This window comes from Pocillopora verrucosa, chromosome 7 (assembly GCF_036669915.1).
Source record: "Pocillopora verrucosa isolate sample1 chromosome 7, ASM3666991v2, whole genome shotgun sequence".
In the NCBI taxonomy this organism is placed as follows: domain Eukaryota; kingdom Metazoa; phylum Cnidaria; class Anthozoa; order Scleractinia; family Pocilloporidae; genus Pocillopora; species Pocillopora verrucosa.
Window position 1 is genome coordinate 13,362,879 of NC_089318.1, and position 19,148 is coordinate 13,382,026.

Here is a 19,148-nt window from a genome sequence, read left to right on the forward strand (position 1 = left end):
GTCACTTGCGGAGTTGCAAGTTTTCAGATCCAGAAAATGAAATCATGACAGGACGGAAAAACGCGTGGACTGTAAGTACCTCCCGTTGTCCCATACAAAGCCTTAGAAAACTTTTCTAAGGCTTTGTATGGAACAACGGGAGGTACTTACAGTGCATGCATTATCCGACCTGTCATGGATCTTGTTTTGTAGCGTGCCGGCATCTTCGAGACTCCAAAAGATATCGATGATTTTACAAATTGCCCCTCTCACAGATCAAATCTCGGTGTTGGGTGGAATCGTAGTTCCAATAGCAGATGTAGGGTGCCAAAAGAAATGTCCGGCCATGGTAAAGGTAGGGTTAAGTCGATTCCAAAAGCTGATAGGGAATTAGCAAGCGTGTATCACAGATAGTACTCAAAATGTCTGGAAAATTCTTACAATCTGGCTTCGGTAAGTAGGCTACTTACCACCGTGAGCAAAATAACGCGTGACGTCAGAGTTAAGTCTCGATTGGGAATTGGTCAAAAGGCTACCAAAAATTCAGACAGAGGCGGAGTTTTCTGAAGTAATGTCTAAACACTTTGTTGGCTTTCCGCCGTATGGGAGACGCCTAATTATGCACACGGTGGTAAGGGGCCCTTCCGCACTAGCGACTAGACGCTGACAAATCATGTTTCTCTTCGCCAAAATCACATCAGAATTTTTCTTGCTAAAGGTCAAGTGTGCTGCACGTATTAGCACCCCCAGGGGACCCCTTTACAGAAAAGGGCGGGGGTGATCGCCTGGAATTTCGAAAACGATCGCTATAAAATTATAAAAGGAGCTTAAGTCTTATCTGTGTGGGAGTGGCAACAATTAGCCTGTAAAAACAAGTCTTTATGTCCTTTTCTGTCTTTTTCAATGCTTCCCTCGCACCTACAGAGGATTCATACAAACATGAGAGCCGTGCCGCGTTTACATTGTACTGGTAGAAGAGGTCGTCCAGAACGAGTAATTCTTTCTGTAATGAAAACCCCAATAAACTCACTCAGAAATGACTCATTTCGAGTAAATTTTACGCTGGTTATTATGTGGCAACCGGTATGAACTCGTTCTTGCACAAAACTCATTCGGATATCATGTAAAAGGCCCCTAAAAGTTTTTATTCCCAGAGCATCACGCTTTGTTCGCCTGTCTGAATACTAAAAATTTCAGTAGCGTTGAAGCAACAACCCGCTTTAACTGCTTCGCTGCCGCTGAAACAACGATCAGTGAAGAAAGCACATATTTTAATATTTTCAATTCAACGTAAACAAAAATCTTTGTAAGTGGTAAATATTCACTTGTGTCGGTATCAACTATTGCGTGACTAGCTTATGATATAAATGAGGGAGGGGAAAACACAACGCAAAACCTGAGCTCCTGTCAAAAAGTAATACCCAGACGTAATATAATAATCGAAGCGGCTAATAAAATCATAAATAAATTGGCAGCTTCAATAACAACAGGGGATTAAGTTTAGATAATAAAACAAAGGATTATGTTCATGGAAATACCGTAGGTCCAGTACATTCGTTACATGAGGTCACACAACTCGGGTAATATTCACGGTGAAAATTTGCATATTTGAGCGGTCGAACGAAAAAAGTCATTTCTCGAAAATCAAGAAATATTTTCGAAAAAAAACTACACCACAATTATTAGAACATATTGGGCTACAAAATATGAAAGTAGGAGAGAAAACGAATCTTGGGCGACTTGCCACAATATTTCAAATTTGTTCGATGGATGCTGACATCCTCTCTTAAATTGTTTAGGTATTGTCATGAGTGTGGTGCAGCTGTGATTAAAAGGAACCAATCCACACAAGGAAGCCAGTTATTTGTCACCCTAGAATGTATGAATAATCATAAGTACTCCTGGCAAAGCCAGCCAATGCTTGAGGGGATGGCAGCTGGAAATTTGTTGCTGTCATCATCTATTTTGCTCAGTGGCTCTACCTTTACAAAAGTAGCATCTTTGGCAGATATCTTAAATTTGAAAATTTTCGGTGAGAATACATTTTATAATATTCAAAACAAGTACTTCTTACCCGTAATCAATGAGTTCTGGCTTAAAGAACAAAATTCCACTTTTTCTGAGCTAGGGGGCCGAGATCTGTGGCTTTCAGGAGATGCGCATTGTGACAGTCCTGGCCATAATGCAAAATATGGGACATATACCATGATTGATCAGAAAACTGATAAGATTGTTGGGCTTCAAGGTTGTCCTGGTCAGTGAAGTAAATAATAGCAATGCCATGGAAAGAGAGGGTTTTAAACGCTGTATGGAAAACATCTATGAAAAAGGGGGGAAAACTATGGTTGTTGCAACTGACCATCATGTGGGCATTAGGGCTGACATGAAAAGAAATTTCCCTGAAGTTGATCATGAATTTGATGTTTGGCACCTTTCTAAGAGTATAACTAAAAATTTAACTAAAAAAGCAAAGAAGAAAGAATGTGCTGATCTCTCTCTCTGGATCAGATCCATCTCAAACCACCTTTGGTGGTGTGCCAAAACACGTGGGGGAGACAAGGAGATGTTGAGAGAGAAGTGGATATCCATTGTCTATCACACTGCCAATATCCACTCCTGGGATTCAGCTGACCTGTATGAGGAATGTGCCCACCAACCAATCCCTCCGGCTATCGCAAGAACTAAAAGGTGGCTTAGGCCTGGCTCCTCTGCTCATAATGCACTGAAGGAGGTTGTATTCGATACAAATCTGTTGAAGGACATTCAGCAACTAACACTTTGTTGTCATACTGGCAATTTAGAGGTGTACCATAGTGTGCAGACCAAACATGCACCCAAACGGCAGCACTTCTCTTATAATGGCATGGTTGCTCGAACTCAGTTGGCAGCCCTAGACCATAATGCCAACACTGGTAGGCAACAAGCCACTGTATCCAGGGGTGCCAACCAAGGGAGCTGCAATACAAGGTAGTGTTTCCGAAAAATACAAAAGAATGGGTGGCAAAGCCCATATTTGAGAAGACAACCAATTATCATCTCAAGCCAATGCTTAATGTCATTATAGAGAGAAAATGCTTAAAGCCACAAGAGAGGAGTGCAACAGTCAAGCACCACACATTTCTGAAAACATTGCTAGCAAACCCCGGCCTCCTAAAGCAGATGTCATTGCTAATCATACATCGATATTTTCGAATAATTAAATACTATAACTTTGTCAATAACACAATCAAATGAAAATGAAAGCAATCATCGTAGCAAAAAGCAATCAAAGCTAGGTTTGAGGTTTATTTCATTCAGGCCACGCAGCTATCCCTGGCAATGTGGATAATTTAATAACTGCAGTAGGGATGACATTCGTTTGGCTCTGCATGGCTTTTGACTGAATCACTATGAAGAAATGTGTTAGTAATTCATATCCTCGATAAGTAATTGTATATTTCACGCAAATTTTAGAAAGAAACCGTAACATAAGGAAATAATTAAGAGCCTCTGATGTTATACACGCAAAGGATATGTTACTAATCATTATTAAAGGACATTACGGATAAAGTTCAAAGTTCCAGATCTGCCTCTCGAAACCCCACGTAATTACCACTCTCTTCAAGAAATGTTTTCCGTATGGCCGTGACGACGCATGCTGGCACGATTCTCCGCCGGTTTTTTCCTAATACCCATGTGCCCACCAAGTAATTGTCTTGGCTGCCAAACGCCAAGTTCTAGAGAACAAAAGGATACAAAGTCACAAAAGCGATTGACTTAATTACGCGTACAAAATAAGAAAGAAAAAGACAGTTTACCTGTTGACGATAGGGTCGGGAATTGAATTGAGCCGCGCATTGTGGATTGCAACCAATGCTGTGCTCAAAACATCCGTGTCCAAGCATACAATGCCAAATTTCGGATGTTCTGTTATACATCTAACACCTATCAATACCCAAAAAGAAGAAAAAAGTCTTAAAATTTTCTTTCCCTCACTGTTTCAATAATTTTCATCCATCGGACCGTGTAGTTGTAATTACAACTAAGATCGAGTTTGCAATTGTCCACCTTTTGTCACTCTTAGCAAAGAAGCGGCCGCTTCAAACAAAATACTCGTGAGAATAACCACATAATAAGTACAAACCTGAATTGTCGAATTTTTGATTAAGCTCCTCTAGTTCTTGGCAGCAGTAACATTCATTTGCCACCGGCATAAGCGCACAAGCGCCTCACAAACACCATTCGGTGTTTCCCATCCTCGAAGTGGTGTCTTCTTCGTGGGCTTCTACCTACTGTTCGACACTCTCTTCCTGAGGAAGTTCTTCTCCAGGCTGGTATACTGGTTCGAACTGAAATGGTTCTATTCCGCTCATGACGAAGGGTCGACGAAGAAGCAATTTGTATTAAAGTTTAGCCGAACGATAACACGTCCTTAAGTGATCCCCATAACATACGTCACAGGCTCATTTGGAAGACCGCTGATTTAAAATTGTTGCCCACGGTTTGAAAGCCGAAACTGCGCGAAAATACAAACTTTAAAGAAATATTTCTCCAAGGCAAGACACATTTACCACAAATAACGCCTGAAATCGAGAATTTCGTCACTTTGGTTATCGAAAGAAATTAACTCAATTTTTGGCTTCAGTTCTCCTTTAAGTGATTCTACCTATGAGAAAAAAACAAAAAAACAAACGGTGTCTTGGAGGTATACATGCCATGTGCTTGAGACGCGCCGACTGATATCAATTGGAATTTAAGCAACTACTTACTGCATAAATTTAATAATATTTGTGTCGCGACAGGGAAGCTGAGTTAAATGAGGAAACGAAATTTGAGAGCCACTGTTTACAAGCAGAAAGAGATATCATAATGGTAGTGCGGGTGACAGCTGTGTTTCTATTGTTTGTCCTTACATGGAAAAAAATATCATCCAATTAAAGAAGTTGCGTCTTACGCTCGCATTTAATGTGTAACAAACGTCTAATTGCTCCTTTTTCAGCCCAGGATACCAGGGAACAAACCGCTTTCTGCGTTATGCATTCTGTTTCCATATGTCTTCGTCTATTGTTGCTCTGCTTCCTGATACCCAGCGCTGTCAGATCACAAGGTTAGTTTCAGTATAACTCAAGATCATTAGTCATAAGTCCTTTAACTAAGTAAAGGGATTCTTCATATCTTCTTACGGCTGATCTTTGCTTACACCAATTCTTCATAACTCGGTTCCACAAAAGTGTCCCTGGGAAGTAGGGCTAAAGTTTAGAGTTATCAACAGGGAGCGAAAACTTTACATTCCAATTTCGAACATCTAATTTTGCATTGGAATATTTTCCAACTAAGCATTCATGATTTCAAAGCGTCCCGAGAATTTCCGTCGCAAAAATCAGAAGACATCACTCATCTTCCTCCTAACATGTCACCTGCTGCTTTTTTCAGTCAATGAAGAACCGCGGCGTTAGTATTTCAAACTCTGCTTTGCAATGTTTAGGGAAAGTAAATCCATAGTTTATTGTTTTCAAGCGAAGGAAAATTCAAGTTCGAAAATTAAGCAGGCACAGTCAAGGTCTGCTCCATCTAGCAAGAATGTAGCTAGGAATGGTGCTTTGTTTAAATTATAATTGATCATCAATGCTAAGAAACCTTTCCCTTATGATACCATTTGTTAAGCAATGTTTATCATTTAACTGTATAGAAATACAAATAGCACTACAGAGTAAAAGCAAAAAAGTACGCTAGATCGATTCGTGCTTTTGAAGATAAGGAATTTATATATATTTTTTAATTTCTATTTTTATTATTGGAACGGATTCCGTTTATCAAAACACAGTAAGGACAATGTGATTACTTGTAGCAGTGAGTTAAGAAAATAGCCGATCTTGAATTCAAATGAAACTGTTTTTAATTAAAAAATAAAAATGGAATAATATTTAAAATAAAAAAAAACGACATACACCAACCTTTGCGGTCTTTCTAACTCATTATTGTTATTATTAATATTATTTTGTTGTAACTTTTTCTTTACCATCGATGGTCAATAAATGTTATACCAAATAAAATTCCTCGCCAGAACCAAACTAAGAATTGTTAGTAGGATATTTGACAAGTATTAGTTAGCCAGCTGTTTTACTCATGTTTGAGCTGAAATATTTACAACATATTATTGTTATAGGTCTGTATATCGTTTAGTATGCGCGAATTCATAACGGCAAAGAATGCATTACGCATATATGTTATAGGCCTTAACCATATAGGTTATATACCTTACACATATAGGTCATAATTTTTGCAAATTTCTCTCGTCAAAATTTTTTTGGTTTTAATGTATCCGTAACTGACATAAACATTGTGGGACTCAATCAAAAAATTCTTTATTCCATTAATCATCTCATTAAACGTTGTTTCTAGGTACAGTTTATCCAAGTACGGACGATTTTATTTATTTTCATGGCACAGAAATTATTCTTTTGGATCGAAGAACAAATTTGGAAAATTTGGTCGGTTATTTTTAACAAGATGACACCATTATGAGTATGAGGGATAGCAGGTGTCTTCTAGATATTCTTATAATGCGCTTTAGACGACTGCATGGCTAGCCGACTGTCATCAGTTAATCTTTATATCCCGTCAGAGAACAGATACATAATTTTATTATAGTGCACAAGCTCGGTTCAATATACTGAAGCTAATAACAGAATAACTAGCGCTGTGTATGAATAAAGGAAGTCTAAGTCACACGTACACATTTCACAGCCTTTGGTTTACAAGTAGATAGAATAAGCAACATGATATGGTACCTGTGACAGCTGTCTCAAAATTCTCGTGATATGGAAACAATATTATTTATCAAGTAGTCGACCTGCATTATAAGTTTAGCAGGTCGCAAAATTCTGAGAGCTCCTTTTTCCGTGAACAACAAAAGGGAACTTTTCTGGCTGCGTTCAGCACCATGTATTCTACTTTTATCCGTCTCCTTGGGTTGGAAATTTCTTTTACGATATCAATGGATGTTAGACCACAAGGTTAGTTTTAGTAGTAATCGTGAGGCATGGTAAGGAATTATCTTTTTACTGACGAGTATATCACGGTCCTCGGCTCGTCACATTTATTTTAGCCTAGGACGTTTCTAAAATTTTACTTTGGAATGTAAACATTCATTGGGTCAGTTAGTTCGATTGGACCAACATTGATGTATCGAAAGAAAGAGCGGGTCTATTTCTTTAAATCTAGCCATAGGGATGGGTAACACTTTAAAGATGGATCCATTTCCTTCCTTTACATCTGCATTTTATTTGACAGCCATAATATTAAACTTGCTTAAGAACTTCTGGCGAAAAGATTGAACACCATTATTCATAATACAGGCTCAGTTTTCGAATAATTATGCAATATTGGCGTTATTATGAAAAGCGGGGCAGTTAAACAAACATATCTAGAGTCTATGTCGCTTAATTTGACATTTTTCCCTTCAAAAACGCAAATAGCCTAAAGGTAAACAATGTCATATACGTCAGATCTTCTTTCATGGTTTCGGAGCTTTCAAAGCAATCTTTGGTAAACGCTGCTGGTCTCGTATATTAAAGCACAGTAAAAAATATCGCGATTCATTGCTGAAGTCTTGAAAATAGCAAATAAATTTATTGCAAAACTTTTATGCAGAGCAGAAAAATAGATGAAGTAAATAAACTAAAATAAATAAGGAAAAAACGAAGAAAGATATTAAAAATTAACAAAAAACCAAAATAGAACAAAACAATTACAAATCGCCAGTGTGACATGATTTCAAATAGCTCCCTCATTCCTCTAATATTTATCAATTACTTTTATTTTAAAGACTTTTGCGTCGCAGACCAGTGTCGTATTCTGGAGTTCAGCCCTGAAAAAGTATTTGAAGGGAAACGTCTTATTCAACACACGATTCACGTCGTGGAAGTAACGGATCCAAGGTTCTGCAAGAACTTGTGTTACATGGAACCCGACTGTGTCAGCATTAATCTTGATAAAAGAGAGAATCGACATGGAAACTACAAATGTGAACTGAATAATGTCACTCACGCAGGACACGAACATCGGTTGGAGGATCACGAAGATTTTTTCTACCATGCTGCTGAGGTAAATACATTTTTTCCAATTTACATGTCTTTAAGAAAATGTTTTTTCTCCCCTTGGCATTTCTGCTTCAATGATTCATTGAAATAAGAACTCAGGCAGTGGTTTCCTCATTTGAAGGAATGTTTTGTTCTATTTTCAACCATAACCATGATAATGACGATGACTCATCACGATTATGACGTCAACGGTGACGATGCCGAAGACGAAGACAAAGCCAAATATGAAGAATATGACGATAAAAAATAACTATGATCAAGATAATGGCAATATTGATGATGATGTTTTTTAATGTCAGAGCAACTGTGTCAAAAGTCCTTGCAAGAATAACGCAAGATGTCAAAGTGGATTTACGGACAAAGGTTTCCGCTGTATTTGCCCAGCTGGATTCAAAGGTCAAAGATGCAGTAAAGGTAACAAGAGCCCTCATGTCAATATTTTGAGAAAATCATTAAAAAGAAACACAAAAAGCTTTGTAATAAGGTTTGTTTATTAACAGTTTGCTCTAATCTGACTACACAGTATCTGTTGATTTTTCTTCTTCTTTTTTTTTGGGGGGGGGGGGGGGTACGGGGACGATTAAATCAATCAAAATGTTTACACCAGTAACACGCGAGTATTTATCCAACTGTAACTCCAATACTTTAAGGAGATAGTAAAAATATGACTGCTTCGCAGTTTAATACCTTCTGTGACTGACAGAGTTGCTAGTATATTTTGTCTACAACTTAGTTACTCTAAACGGACCAATTAGGCAAGTAAAGGGAAACAAACTTTATTCGCATATTAGAAAGGAATGGAACTGACACTATGTAAAGCAGGCCTCCTCGAAAATACACTATATATGTATTGCTGTTGTTGGTATTTGTTGGTTGGTTTATTCCGTAGTGAAATTTCATTTATTGCTTTTTTTTTAGACATAGATGAATGTGTCAGAGGTTTACATAATTGTAGTCTTAATGCCTATTGCAACAACACTAAAGGGTCTTACAAATGTACGTGTAAACCTGGATTCACTGGAAATGGACGAGAATGCAAAGGTAATCGCTTGGGTTAAATAAATACATATCTCAGTGGACGTCGTGGCATGTAGTATCGCCAAAGATACTTTTAAAATGAATCCTGAATATTATCTTGTATATTATACAAAGTAAGCGTTTGATTTTTCTTGGCCACTTTTGAAACCAAGTGCGCACTCACAGTTTAGAACAGATACCTGAGCATTAAAATCTCTGTGCGACTTCTTCAGGAAATAAAGAGGTAGTAGGCTCTTCGATTGCTTAAAGACGCTAAGGCTTATGTGAGCCACCTTTAAAGTGGTAACTTGTTACAAGCATTAACGGCAATACTTGATGGAAATCTTATAAGAGATACTACCCTCCCCCCTCCTCGAAAAAAAAGCAAAACGAAACAAAAAACAATAAAACAAAAAACAACAACAACAACAAACACAGCATCTGATAAAAACACTAACCATCAATCGAAAGGAACTCGTAAACCTTTTAATAAAAGATCCTTTTTAATTCTTCCTAGGAATTACTTCGTGTAAAGAGTTCTATGATAAGGGCAAGTAAGTAAAAACGGAAAGTGATTGAAGACACATTTTATTAAAATTAAACGCTAGCTAATGGACACTGCCTTCTTAGGAAAAAAAAGATTTACATGTATTTGCTTATTCATTCCTTTTCTTGCATTTGTTTCCTCTTATAACTCTATATATTCACTTATCTCTACTTATTTTTATTTTATTGCGTATCTATTTATTCATTTCACATTTTTGACATTATAGTTGTCAAAGCTATTTTTCTCACTATTAGTCTTATTATCGCTATGATTGTTATCATCATCCTTATCTCCACAACTTTTTTATATGTTATTATACTTTTAATGCAGGAAGGCCAATATGAGCATTGTGGTTACTCTCCTTATTGATTCCCAACCAGTCCCCGTTCTTTGTCACCTAGGAAATTTTGGATGTGGAGATGGAGGATGGACGCCGGTTATGAAGATTGACGGCAGAAATGTGCATATTTTACAGTCCAAATTATTTTACACATGTTTTTTAATAAGTGAGCTGCTGAAAATATAACAGAGATAAAAACGAACTAGAGTTAGAGGTTGGAAATATCCCTTTTTGACGGAAAATAAACGCCTTTTTCTAGTATCGAGGAGTGCCTCCATTATTCCGTTCTCCTCTGCAAATAAAACACACTTTTTAGACTAACACACCCTTTCCCTTCAGTAATGGTGATAAGTCGTCAATGCTTTGTAATCATAACGCATATTTACCAAAAATTCTGATCTAATTCAACTTCTACATCCTATGTAACAATAATTTTATGCTACATAATTTATCTGAATCAAGTCAATTGAACAATGCCTCTATCTGAAGAAAAACCTCTCCATGAAGCGTGAAATAGATGTTTAATTTGTGGTTAATGTGACGAATGTCTTCGAAGAAATTAAAGAAGATGACTTTTCTTTTTTATTTCACTTCAGAAAACCTTTCATTACAACAACGATTACTGGAGCGATTACAGGGAATTTAACCCCACTGGGGGACAAACTGGTTTTGATGAACAGGAAACAAAGCTACCTACATACTGGAACACATCCTTCTCCCAGATCTGTCTCGGTATGAAGATCGATCAACAGCTCAGGTTCATAGTCATCAAGAAGCAGGCTGACTCTCTGTTCTCACTGATCGCTGACGGGAAATATCGCAATACATCACTAGGCCGTGACACGTGGAAATCACTGATTGGCTCTGATGCCCCTTTGCAACGGAACTGTAACAAAGAAGGTTTCAATGCTAATTGCGGTGGGAAAATAAGCTCGAAGGCCAGAATTGGCATTGTTAGCAACAACAAAAACAATTGCTCCACATGCACTTCAAGGGTCGGATTTGGCACTGGAGGGTGGCCTTTTTACTCGATTTCGTGTGGCAGCACATCAAGTTCCTCTCGAGGAAATGGAAAATTGAGTATTACCGCCACTGGATACATCTTGGTTCATTAAAATAATAACAACACAACACACAAATCAGTTTACTCGTCAAGATGCACCATAATTTTTCAGCTCGAGCTTAGCTTTGTGTTGCAGGTTGTTATAATTTTACCATAGTTTTCGGGGTGCTAGCTTGGGTTGGGAACGAATCTAATATCTTTCCTGGTCCCACTGAAGAGACTTCTGGCTCGAATCTTACACCGACCTCACCTGTTTCCTGCTGACGCCATCGTCTGTATTTTTTCCACTCTATTAAGTCATAAGTCATTAAGTCTAAATAATCCTTCCCTAGGATCCCACAGCTAGTCACTAATAGCACCAATCAGATGTTAAGTTCCAAAACGTAAAAGGAAAAAAGGAAGAAGAAAAACAAACAGTCAGATAGATACTTCAATCAGATAGAGAAGACTGAATAACTTCGCAAGAGAGCAGACTTTACATCATCACTAAAGACCATCAGTAAAAAGTCTTAAGCTTAAGTTGATATCATCGATTATGTGGGCATATGATCAAGAATACCGTTTTCTTTTTGAAACTTAGTAAATCTACTTTAGAGCGAGCATTCTTCAATACTCTTTTATTCTCTTAGGACATATCAACATTCAGAAATATTAATCTACACAAACGAAACGAAAAAAGCGCAATAATTTCTGGTGTTTACCGCGTGGTTGATTCACCTTACTTGAATTGTGTTGTTGTTTCGCCCTTAGCTCCGGTTGGAGCATAGGCCATTAACCACTTCCGTCCTCCATCGGGTTCTGTCATCACCCGGCAGGCACTACGTTGGAACCCCCTTGAATTGTTGTTTACTAGTATTTACCACCAGAAATTACCACCAGTGAGGCTTTGTGCTGAAAATTGTTCGATTTAAACCAAAATATTCCATAAAACAACACTTTTGGTAAATATTGACGCCTAAAAATGATATTTACCGTTCTAAAGAATTGTCTCCTACGTCGAAAAGCCTCATTGAAGTGAAAAAAGATCACTCTTCTTTTCCAGTCATTATTTGCATTGCGTTAGGGAATAACGTATCGTTAACTCTAGAGCTATTTGGTCGGTTCAAAGAGCTACAATCTCATTTTTCGAAAGTATTGTTTACCACAATTTCTTTTCGTTTTGAGCTCTAAAAGATCTTTCTGTTTGTGATGAAAAAAAAAAAAAAATTTAAACTTTTGAGCACTCGTGGCTAAACTCGACGGGAACTTGCAGTAGAAATGATCGAAACTGCACACGTCATGTTATAAATGCAATGCCGTGCGTACATAAAGATTTTTACAATCGAAGCTCCTTAGGAAATAGGCGTACTTGCGCCCGCGATATGTTATAATATCATGTTATATCGTCGACTAGGTTCAAATATCCGAGCAGAGGAAGAAAAAAAGTGGTACTTTTCTCGATATAAGGTTGTTTTAGAAAATTTGGTCATCATTCTTAACGAAATAAGGGTAACATGCATATGGAAAAAAGAGGGCGTGTAAACCTGTTAGACTCTTAAGACGGCGACATGAATGCTCGACTGTGAATTTCTCTCAGAACTAAAGATAATCTACAGAACTTGATTATAATACAGCAGTAGGACTGGTTTGCTTAATAATGGTACTGGTTGGTGTCCGGCAATTCCCGAAGAACTCAACGATATATCGCGGCCTGGCAATTGCGATATATCGCCGATATATCCAACTAAAATATCGCTCAAATTTCGGCGATAAATCGGGATTATCGCAATCATAGACGTACGCTGTGTCTCCTCACTGCTGCAGCTGCTCTGACTTAAAAACTAAGTCGACCTTCAAGAACGTTCACCTTAACAATACCAACCGACCAACAGTTATAAAACCAAATATTTACATAGGCAATCCTATAACCAATCAGTTCTATAAGGAGAAAACAGCTGAGTCATGGAAAAAGTTTTGACAGCCGTCGGTTTAAAATTGAGTTGAATTTGCATCTTGGCATATTACTGACAGATTACAGCCGAATTTCGATTGTCTAGAAGATAGTCTGATTTGGGAAACGATTATTTATTTAAGACGTCGCATCTAAGGCACACACTGAAATGATCCAAAACATTTACGAGCTTTGTAGTCAGTGCTCGACACAAGAGAATTCCTCCAGACAAGCTCTGTATAATGTATTTTTTTTCTATCTGCCTTCTTTCTTTGGAACTCTGTTTATAGTTACCAGGGCAGTCAGATCACAAGGTTTGCTTCAGTATAACCCATTAATCATAGCAAGAAATTATTCATTTGTACAAAAGATAGTACTTTAGCTGACTCTTCCCCTCTAGTTTCGAGTGAGTTATTATAATTATAATCCTGTAAAAAGGATTTTCCGAAAAATGTTGAAAATTCCTGATTATGACCCAATAAGTAGACATCTAAAGCCACGTACAAACAAAATAGTGATAAATTTGAACTTATTTTCAATTAGGTAAAACGTAAAATATGTATTCCATTTTCGTGGTGTTAATAGCGTTAGTAGCAGCGTTTTGTGAAGTAAATGTGATTTAAATCTAAAAACCGTCACTTTTTTTCTTCGTTGAACTTTCTTTTCCCGTTTGTGCCAACCAATAATGCTTTCCAAATAACGAACGAATAATTATGCAATGAAATCCATTGCTCTCCAATGCTCCAAATTGGAGAGGGCAAAAGTTTGGCAGGCATAATCAAGATTTATGGATTGATTTCAAACAGTACTCGGACGAGGAACACATTTGATACATAAAACACCTTGTAATTATAATTCTATCGCTCGAATATAGATCTCAAGTTGTTGTAACATTTTTTGGTATTTAAGGTAATATATTTAATTGAATGTCTATTCATAATTCTCAGACGTCGGCGTCGCAGACCAGTCTCGTACTTTGGAGTTCAGGCTTGAAAAACTGTTTTACGGCAAACGCCTCATGAATCACCACGTGATTCGCATAACTGCAGTAATGGTGAAGGAGTTTTGTGAAATCTTGTGTTATATTGAACCCGATTGTGTCAGTATTAATATTGATAAACGAGAGGATGGACATGGAGTGTACAAATGTGAACTAAATAATGTTACCCACGAAGGATACAAACAAGAGTTGGTGGACGACGATTTTTTATCATGCATCTAAGGTAGATTTCTCTCTAAATTAGCTCGTTCAATGGTATTTATTTTTTTTCAATGTTTCCTCTAACATTTTTCATATGAATATTTTACCATGATAACATGTGGTTTTGCATTATTAGTGAATAACAAGTTATTGTTACATGCGAAACGACAGCTTTAACTTCTTTGTTTTAAGAGATCTGATGCCTTTGTCGTGTTTTAATTTGATCTTCAGGCATTCAGGCACGAGACATTCCCCGAGGCTTTTCAGATAGTGATTTACTGAAAGAAATTATAATGACGAAAGAATTCATGGGAAATGGTAATCATAACGGCGATGACGGTGATGATGACTGCGACATTAACAGTGAAGGAGATGTTAAAAAGTGTTTATAATTTCTTTTGTCAGAACAATTGTGTTCAAAATCCTTGCAAGAGCAACGCTACTTGTCAAAGCGGATTTACTGAAAAAGGTTAACGGTGCCTGTGTCCGGCTGGATTTAAAGATCCTTATTGTGGAACAGGTGGACAAGAAAAGAATTTTGTGTTTTTCTTAAGAGCTTCCTTTTAACACCTATGATGAAAGAATTGTAATTTTTTTAAAGAGGCTCCCTAGGGTTTTTGCTCAATTTTGGCGCGCGCGTCATCGTCTTGTTTTTCTAGAAAATGTTTATGTTTTCGCTTTTCTAGGTCACTAAAAACCATCAAAAGGGCGATGAGCAAGGTTCGGACTACCGTTTGCTGTAGTAAATATTATGAAAATGATTTTCGTTATTAAGCTAAGGCTCCACGAAGGGAGGCGTTCGCCAATGATAATTTGGCTTTGCCCTTGATTTTCTTCAATATGCTTCGATGAAATTTTTCAAAAGTTTCCCACCGATCATTTAAAAGCCGAAAAAATAGGAGTTAAATGAGTCGGTTTCCTCACTTTGGCAATTTTGTGTTTTCTTCCTCTTTCTCAAGTTTGGTGTTATGAATTTTGTTTTGTTTTATTTTGTCTTTTTTTTTATCAACAGGCACTAGGAAGGGCACAAATACGTTTAACGGTCCAGCAAATCTAGGGAATTCCACTGAAGGAAATGCGATAATTCATTCTCGAAAGACCCTTATTTTCTTTGCCGCAAAACATTACGTAATGGAATAAAATCTCGCTAAGATCTATATCTGAGCATACGTAAACTTTCGAATCTGTCGCGATCTGTCGCCTTTTAGCAATCTTTCCCACAATGTTCTCTTTTCGTTCGACCTGTTTTTCACATAGAAACTGTATTGTGTTAAACTGTTTTTAACACACTTTTTCAGATAACAATCAGGTGATCGTATCGAGCCGCCATGTTTGTTTTGCATGTTGACACTTGGAAAGCTCGCGCTAAATTCGTACCCAGATCTCCCGCTGTCAAAAACCATATGGAGCCTCCTTAAATGGTCGTTTAACTTTTTGATCTTCAAAACAACTTCGATTGTCTCACATCTTCACCAATGATAACAACACTTTAAGAGAACTGCTTCAGTTTATAACTGACTAGCAAAAAAATCATGTACAACTGTTCAATCATTGGCAAACACACATTTAATTGTGCCACAAAAAAGTAAAGTACTCGATACAGAGGAAATAGACAAATGGCAAGTAGGCAAAACTACGTCCTCTAATTTATGACAATAAATAACAGAGTTTATGGCTTAAGAGGAGGCCGCCTGAGAAGCATATATGATGTTGTAGCTGTTGCTGATGTGTTTGTTGCTGTTGTTTGACTCCATTTTTTTTTAAATGACAGACATCGATGAATGTGCCTCAGGGTTACACAGATGCAGTTCGATGGCATATTGCATCGATATGAAAGGCTCGTACCACTTTACATGTAAGCCTAGACTTTATGGAAATGGCCGAGAATGCAAAAATAAATGTTTCTGTCGAGAAATCAAAATAGAAATCATTATTAGGTCTTTTCCCATTGAAGAGATCGCACTTGGCTTAAGATGGTGCTTTCTAATGTGGTCGTTGCTGCCGTTTCTTTCCATTAATTCCATTCCTCCTACGGAGGACTTTTAGCCGGGTGGTATAGAAATGCGAATATTTTTAGGTGGTAATATAAAGTCAAGGGGATTTTTCTTTTCTGCTTCTTTTTTGTTTGTTTGTTTGTTTTTTTGGTTTGTTTTTTTTCCTTTTCTCTCTTTTGGTTTGTTTCTGTGTTCCTGAAAACGCTGTTCGCAAACCAAATGGGCAGAGTGATCTATCAACGCTGCTTAACCGTAAACTTATGATAGTCGCCTTTGAAATAAAACTTTAACCAGGCTTGAAATCCCAACTGGATTAAAATTTTGTTACTAACCTGAACGACCTAAACGGAATTATAGCAGGAAGGCCGTTAAAAAATAATCGACAAGTCTTAGAGTCAATCTAATAGTGTAATAAATAGAGTAGACTAAAATTCAACAGAAGTAAGTTTTAAATTCTACTAGATAAAAATTGCAGGAGCTTCGACTTTTAAGGAAATCCATGAAAACGAAATTTAGGTAGAATTTAATCCTCATGATAATTCCCAAAAATTTTAAATAATGTAGCGTACATGCCATTGGTCCTTGCTCGTCATGCCAGCCAATGTACTCGAATTTCAATCCGTGCTTGCAATCTCCCTTTAGAGCTTACTCATACAAGATAAGAGACAGTGTGCTTCCAGAAAACTGTTTCTTTCTAGGTAGAGCTTATGTATGCGATGATCCGAACAGAAATTGTTGTGTTCTCGAATGAAGAACACTGTTTATGAATTGCAGTCTTGTGATTGATGACGCACTGCACCACATAATCAACCTATTGGTCTATTTTGATATATTTAAGCCTACAACCGTTTTGCATCAACTCAATTATTATTGATTAATCATCCTTATAGTAATTGTGTAATGTGTAGCTTCACTCGTATGGATGCCTATGTTAACAACTCCAACCACTTGTCCGTGATATATTTTTAATGAAATATGATTATTTCTCTTACATCGCTATTCACAATTGTGCAAAAGGGCCAATTCTAGTACTGTGTGATTACCCTCTTGTTGACTTAATATCAGTCTCTGTTCTGTGCCACATGGGAGATTTTGGATGTGGAGAAGGAGGATGGACGCCAGTTATGAAGATTGACAGCAGAAAGGTGTTGTTTCTTTTGTTTTTGTTTTTTTTTATTACCATTTTCTAGTCATTCATGGCTTGTATTCACTTAAATCCTCTTATTTGCATCTTTTACTTATTTCTGTCAACTCAGTTTTTATCTGTTATCTACTGTTGCTCTATTACCCGTACGGCTAATCCCTAATTTTGATACAAAAGAAAAAAACAGGTTGACAATCAAACATGGTTTGATGCTACTCTAGTATAAAGATTTAATGAATGTAAGAGAGAAGTTACAATTCATAGACCCAACGTTTCGACGCCCCTGTCTAGTGCCTTCATCAGGGGGGATCTAAACGTTGTCATGAGAGGTCCTTTTACACGCTCTCTAATTAGCTACCCCCCCCCTTTTTTTTTGACGAGGTGTAAATAGGCGTCAGGAAGTAAGCCGCCATCATCACGATTTAAAGGAGCGTTGACGGAGTTGATACGCCAGGTTTCCATAGAAAGGCGCCGGAGGTAACGCCGATAAGTGGTGATAATTTGACTGACTTATCCCATCCAATTGTATGGTTGGTTAGGCATGTGTACTCCGATAAAGCTGATTTTTTTTTTTTGCAAAAGAAGACCGCTTTTTGATGTTCTTACAAACGTGTACCAAGCTGACGTTTGGTCTCTCCGATATACTAGTGATCACAGTCATTGCATGAATACTTTCAGCGCGTTGCGCTTTCGTGAGCGGATCCCTAGGTTTGGCAAAAATATGCTCTAAAGTCTGAAAAGGTTTCTGAGCAATTTTAACGTTGTGACTATATACTGAATTCTCTTGATGGGTTCCGTAACACCCCGAATGTATGGAATAATAGCGAAACCAGTCGCTGGTTCCCTCTCATTAGGAATGCTACTAGTTGTAACTGGTTTTCGGCAGTTACGGAGAAAATTTTTCGTATAGCCCATCACCTTTAGGACATTAGAAACATATTTCCTCCCCTCAGCCTTCGAATCGAGTGAAGATGGTGGACAATCAGCCCTCCAAAGTTTGCTGGCTATAGCCTTTTTATGGCAAATAGGGTGGTGAGAGTCGAAAGAAAGGTATTTGTCAGTGTGGGTAGGTTTACGATAGGCACTTGTCTCTAATTCCCCTGGTTCCATCTGCACACTTTTGAATCAAGAAAGGGCAAATGCCTATCCTTTTACACTCAAGATGAAATTGGATAGACGGCCCTTCTGGATTCAAATGCGTTAGAAGGCGTTCCGCTTCATTTCCGGATACTGCAGAAATAACGTCATCGATAGCGCAACTGTAACAAGGAAGGATTCAATGCCTTTAGTGGTCAAAGTGATCGTTCTAAAGTCAGAATTGGTATCATTACACAGGATGAAATGACTAAATTAAGTTTCCTTAAAGGTAACTTAAAGGTTAACATTAGAAATATTTAAGACATCTTTAGGTGACATACGAAAGTTCTGAAATGAATCTTTAATTGAACTTTCCGAAGTCAATTAAAGTCTCCTTATGAACCATTTCACGAACACTTTAGGATCACATGAAAGTAAACCTAAATAACCATTTAATTGACTTTAAGAATCCTCCTAATTCTCGTAAACTCGTCTTTAATTGCCAAAACTTCTACTTGTAAAGGCAACTTAAAGGTTTCTTTAATCTTTTGTTTCCCTTTAAGTACTACTTAAAGTTGCAGGTTTTGTTGTAATTCATCTTTAGTTGTACTTTCAGGTCCTCTTAAATTTCAAGTTATGTTAAAATTCATCATTTAGTGACCTTTAAGCGCCTCTAAAAGCTGTAGGTTTCACCTTAAATTGACTTTTGATTTGCTTAATCACACCCACATTTATTAGCAATGAGCAGGACGACTGTCAATCGTGCAACTCTTTG

The 19,148-nt window shown here is 37.4% G+C and overlaps 2 protein-coding genes across 3 annotated transcripts; both read left to right on the plus strand.

The window, feature by feature from the left end:
- Positions 1–2,260: 2,260 nt before the first annotated feature.
- On the plus strand, positions 2,261–2,950 carry LOC136282519 (uncharacterized). The gene has a single exon (XM_066170169.1). The coding sequence runs from the start codon at positions 2,261–2,263 to the stop codon at positions 2,948–2,950; it is 690 nt and encodes a 229-aa protein (XP_066026266.1).
- Positions 2,951–4,944: 1,994 nt separating this feature from the next.
- LOC131778584 (uncharacterized) lies at positions 4,945–11,688 on the plus strand. 2 transcript variants are annotated; one of them, XM_059095006.2, is made up of 7 exons: positions 4,945–5,065; positions 7,787–8,064; positions 8,360–8,474; positions 8,979–9,101; positions 9,595–9,631; positions 9,955–10,084; positions 10,561–11,688. In XM_059095006.2, exons 1-7 carry the CDS (start codon positions 4,993–4,995, stop codon positions 11,077–11,079), a joined length of 1,275 nt encoding a protein of 424 aa, XP_058950989.2. In that variant the 5' UTR covers positions 4,945–4,992; the 3' UTR covers positions 11,080–11,688. The 2 variants fall into 2 exon arrangements, with proteins under 2 accessions (XP_058950989.2, XP_066026053.1); XM_066169956.1 differs by lacking the exon at positions 4,945–5,065 and adding an exon at positions 6,823–6,974.
- Positions 11,689–19,148: the final 7,460 nt, after the last annotated feature.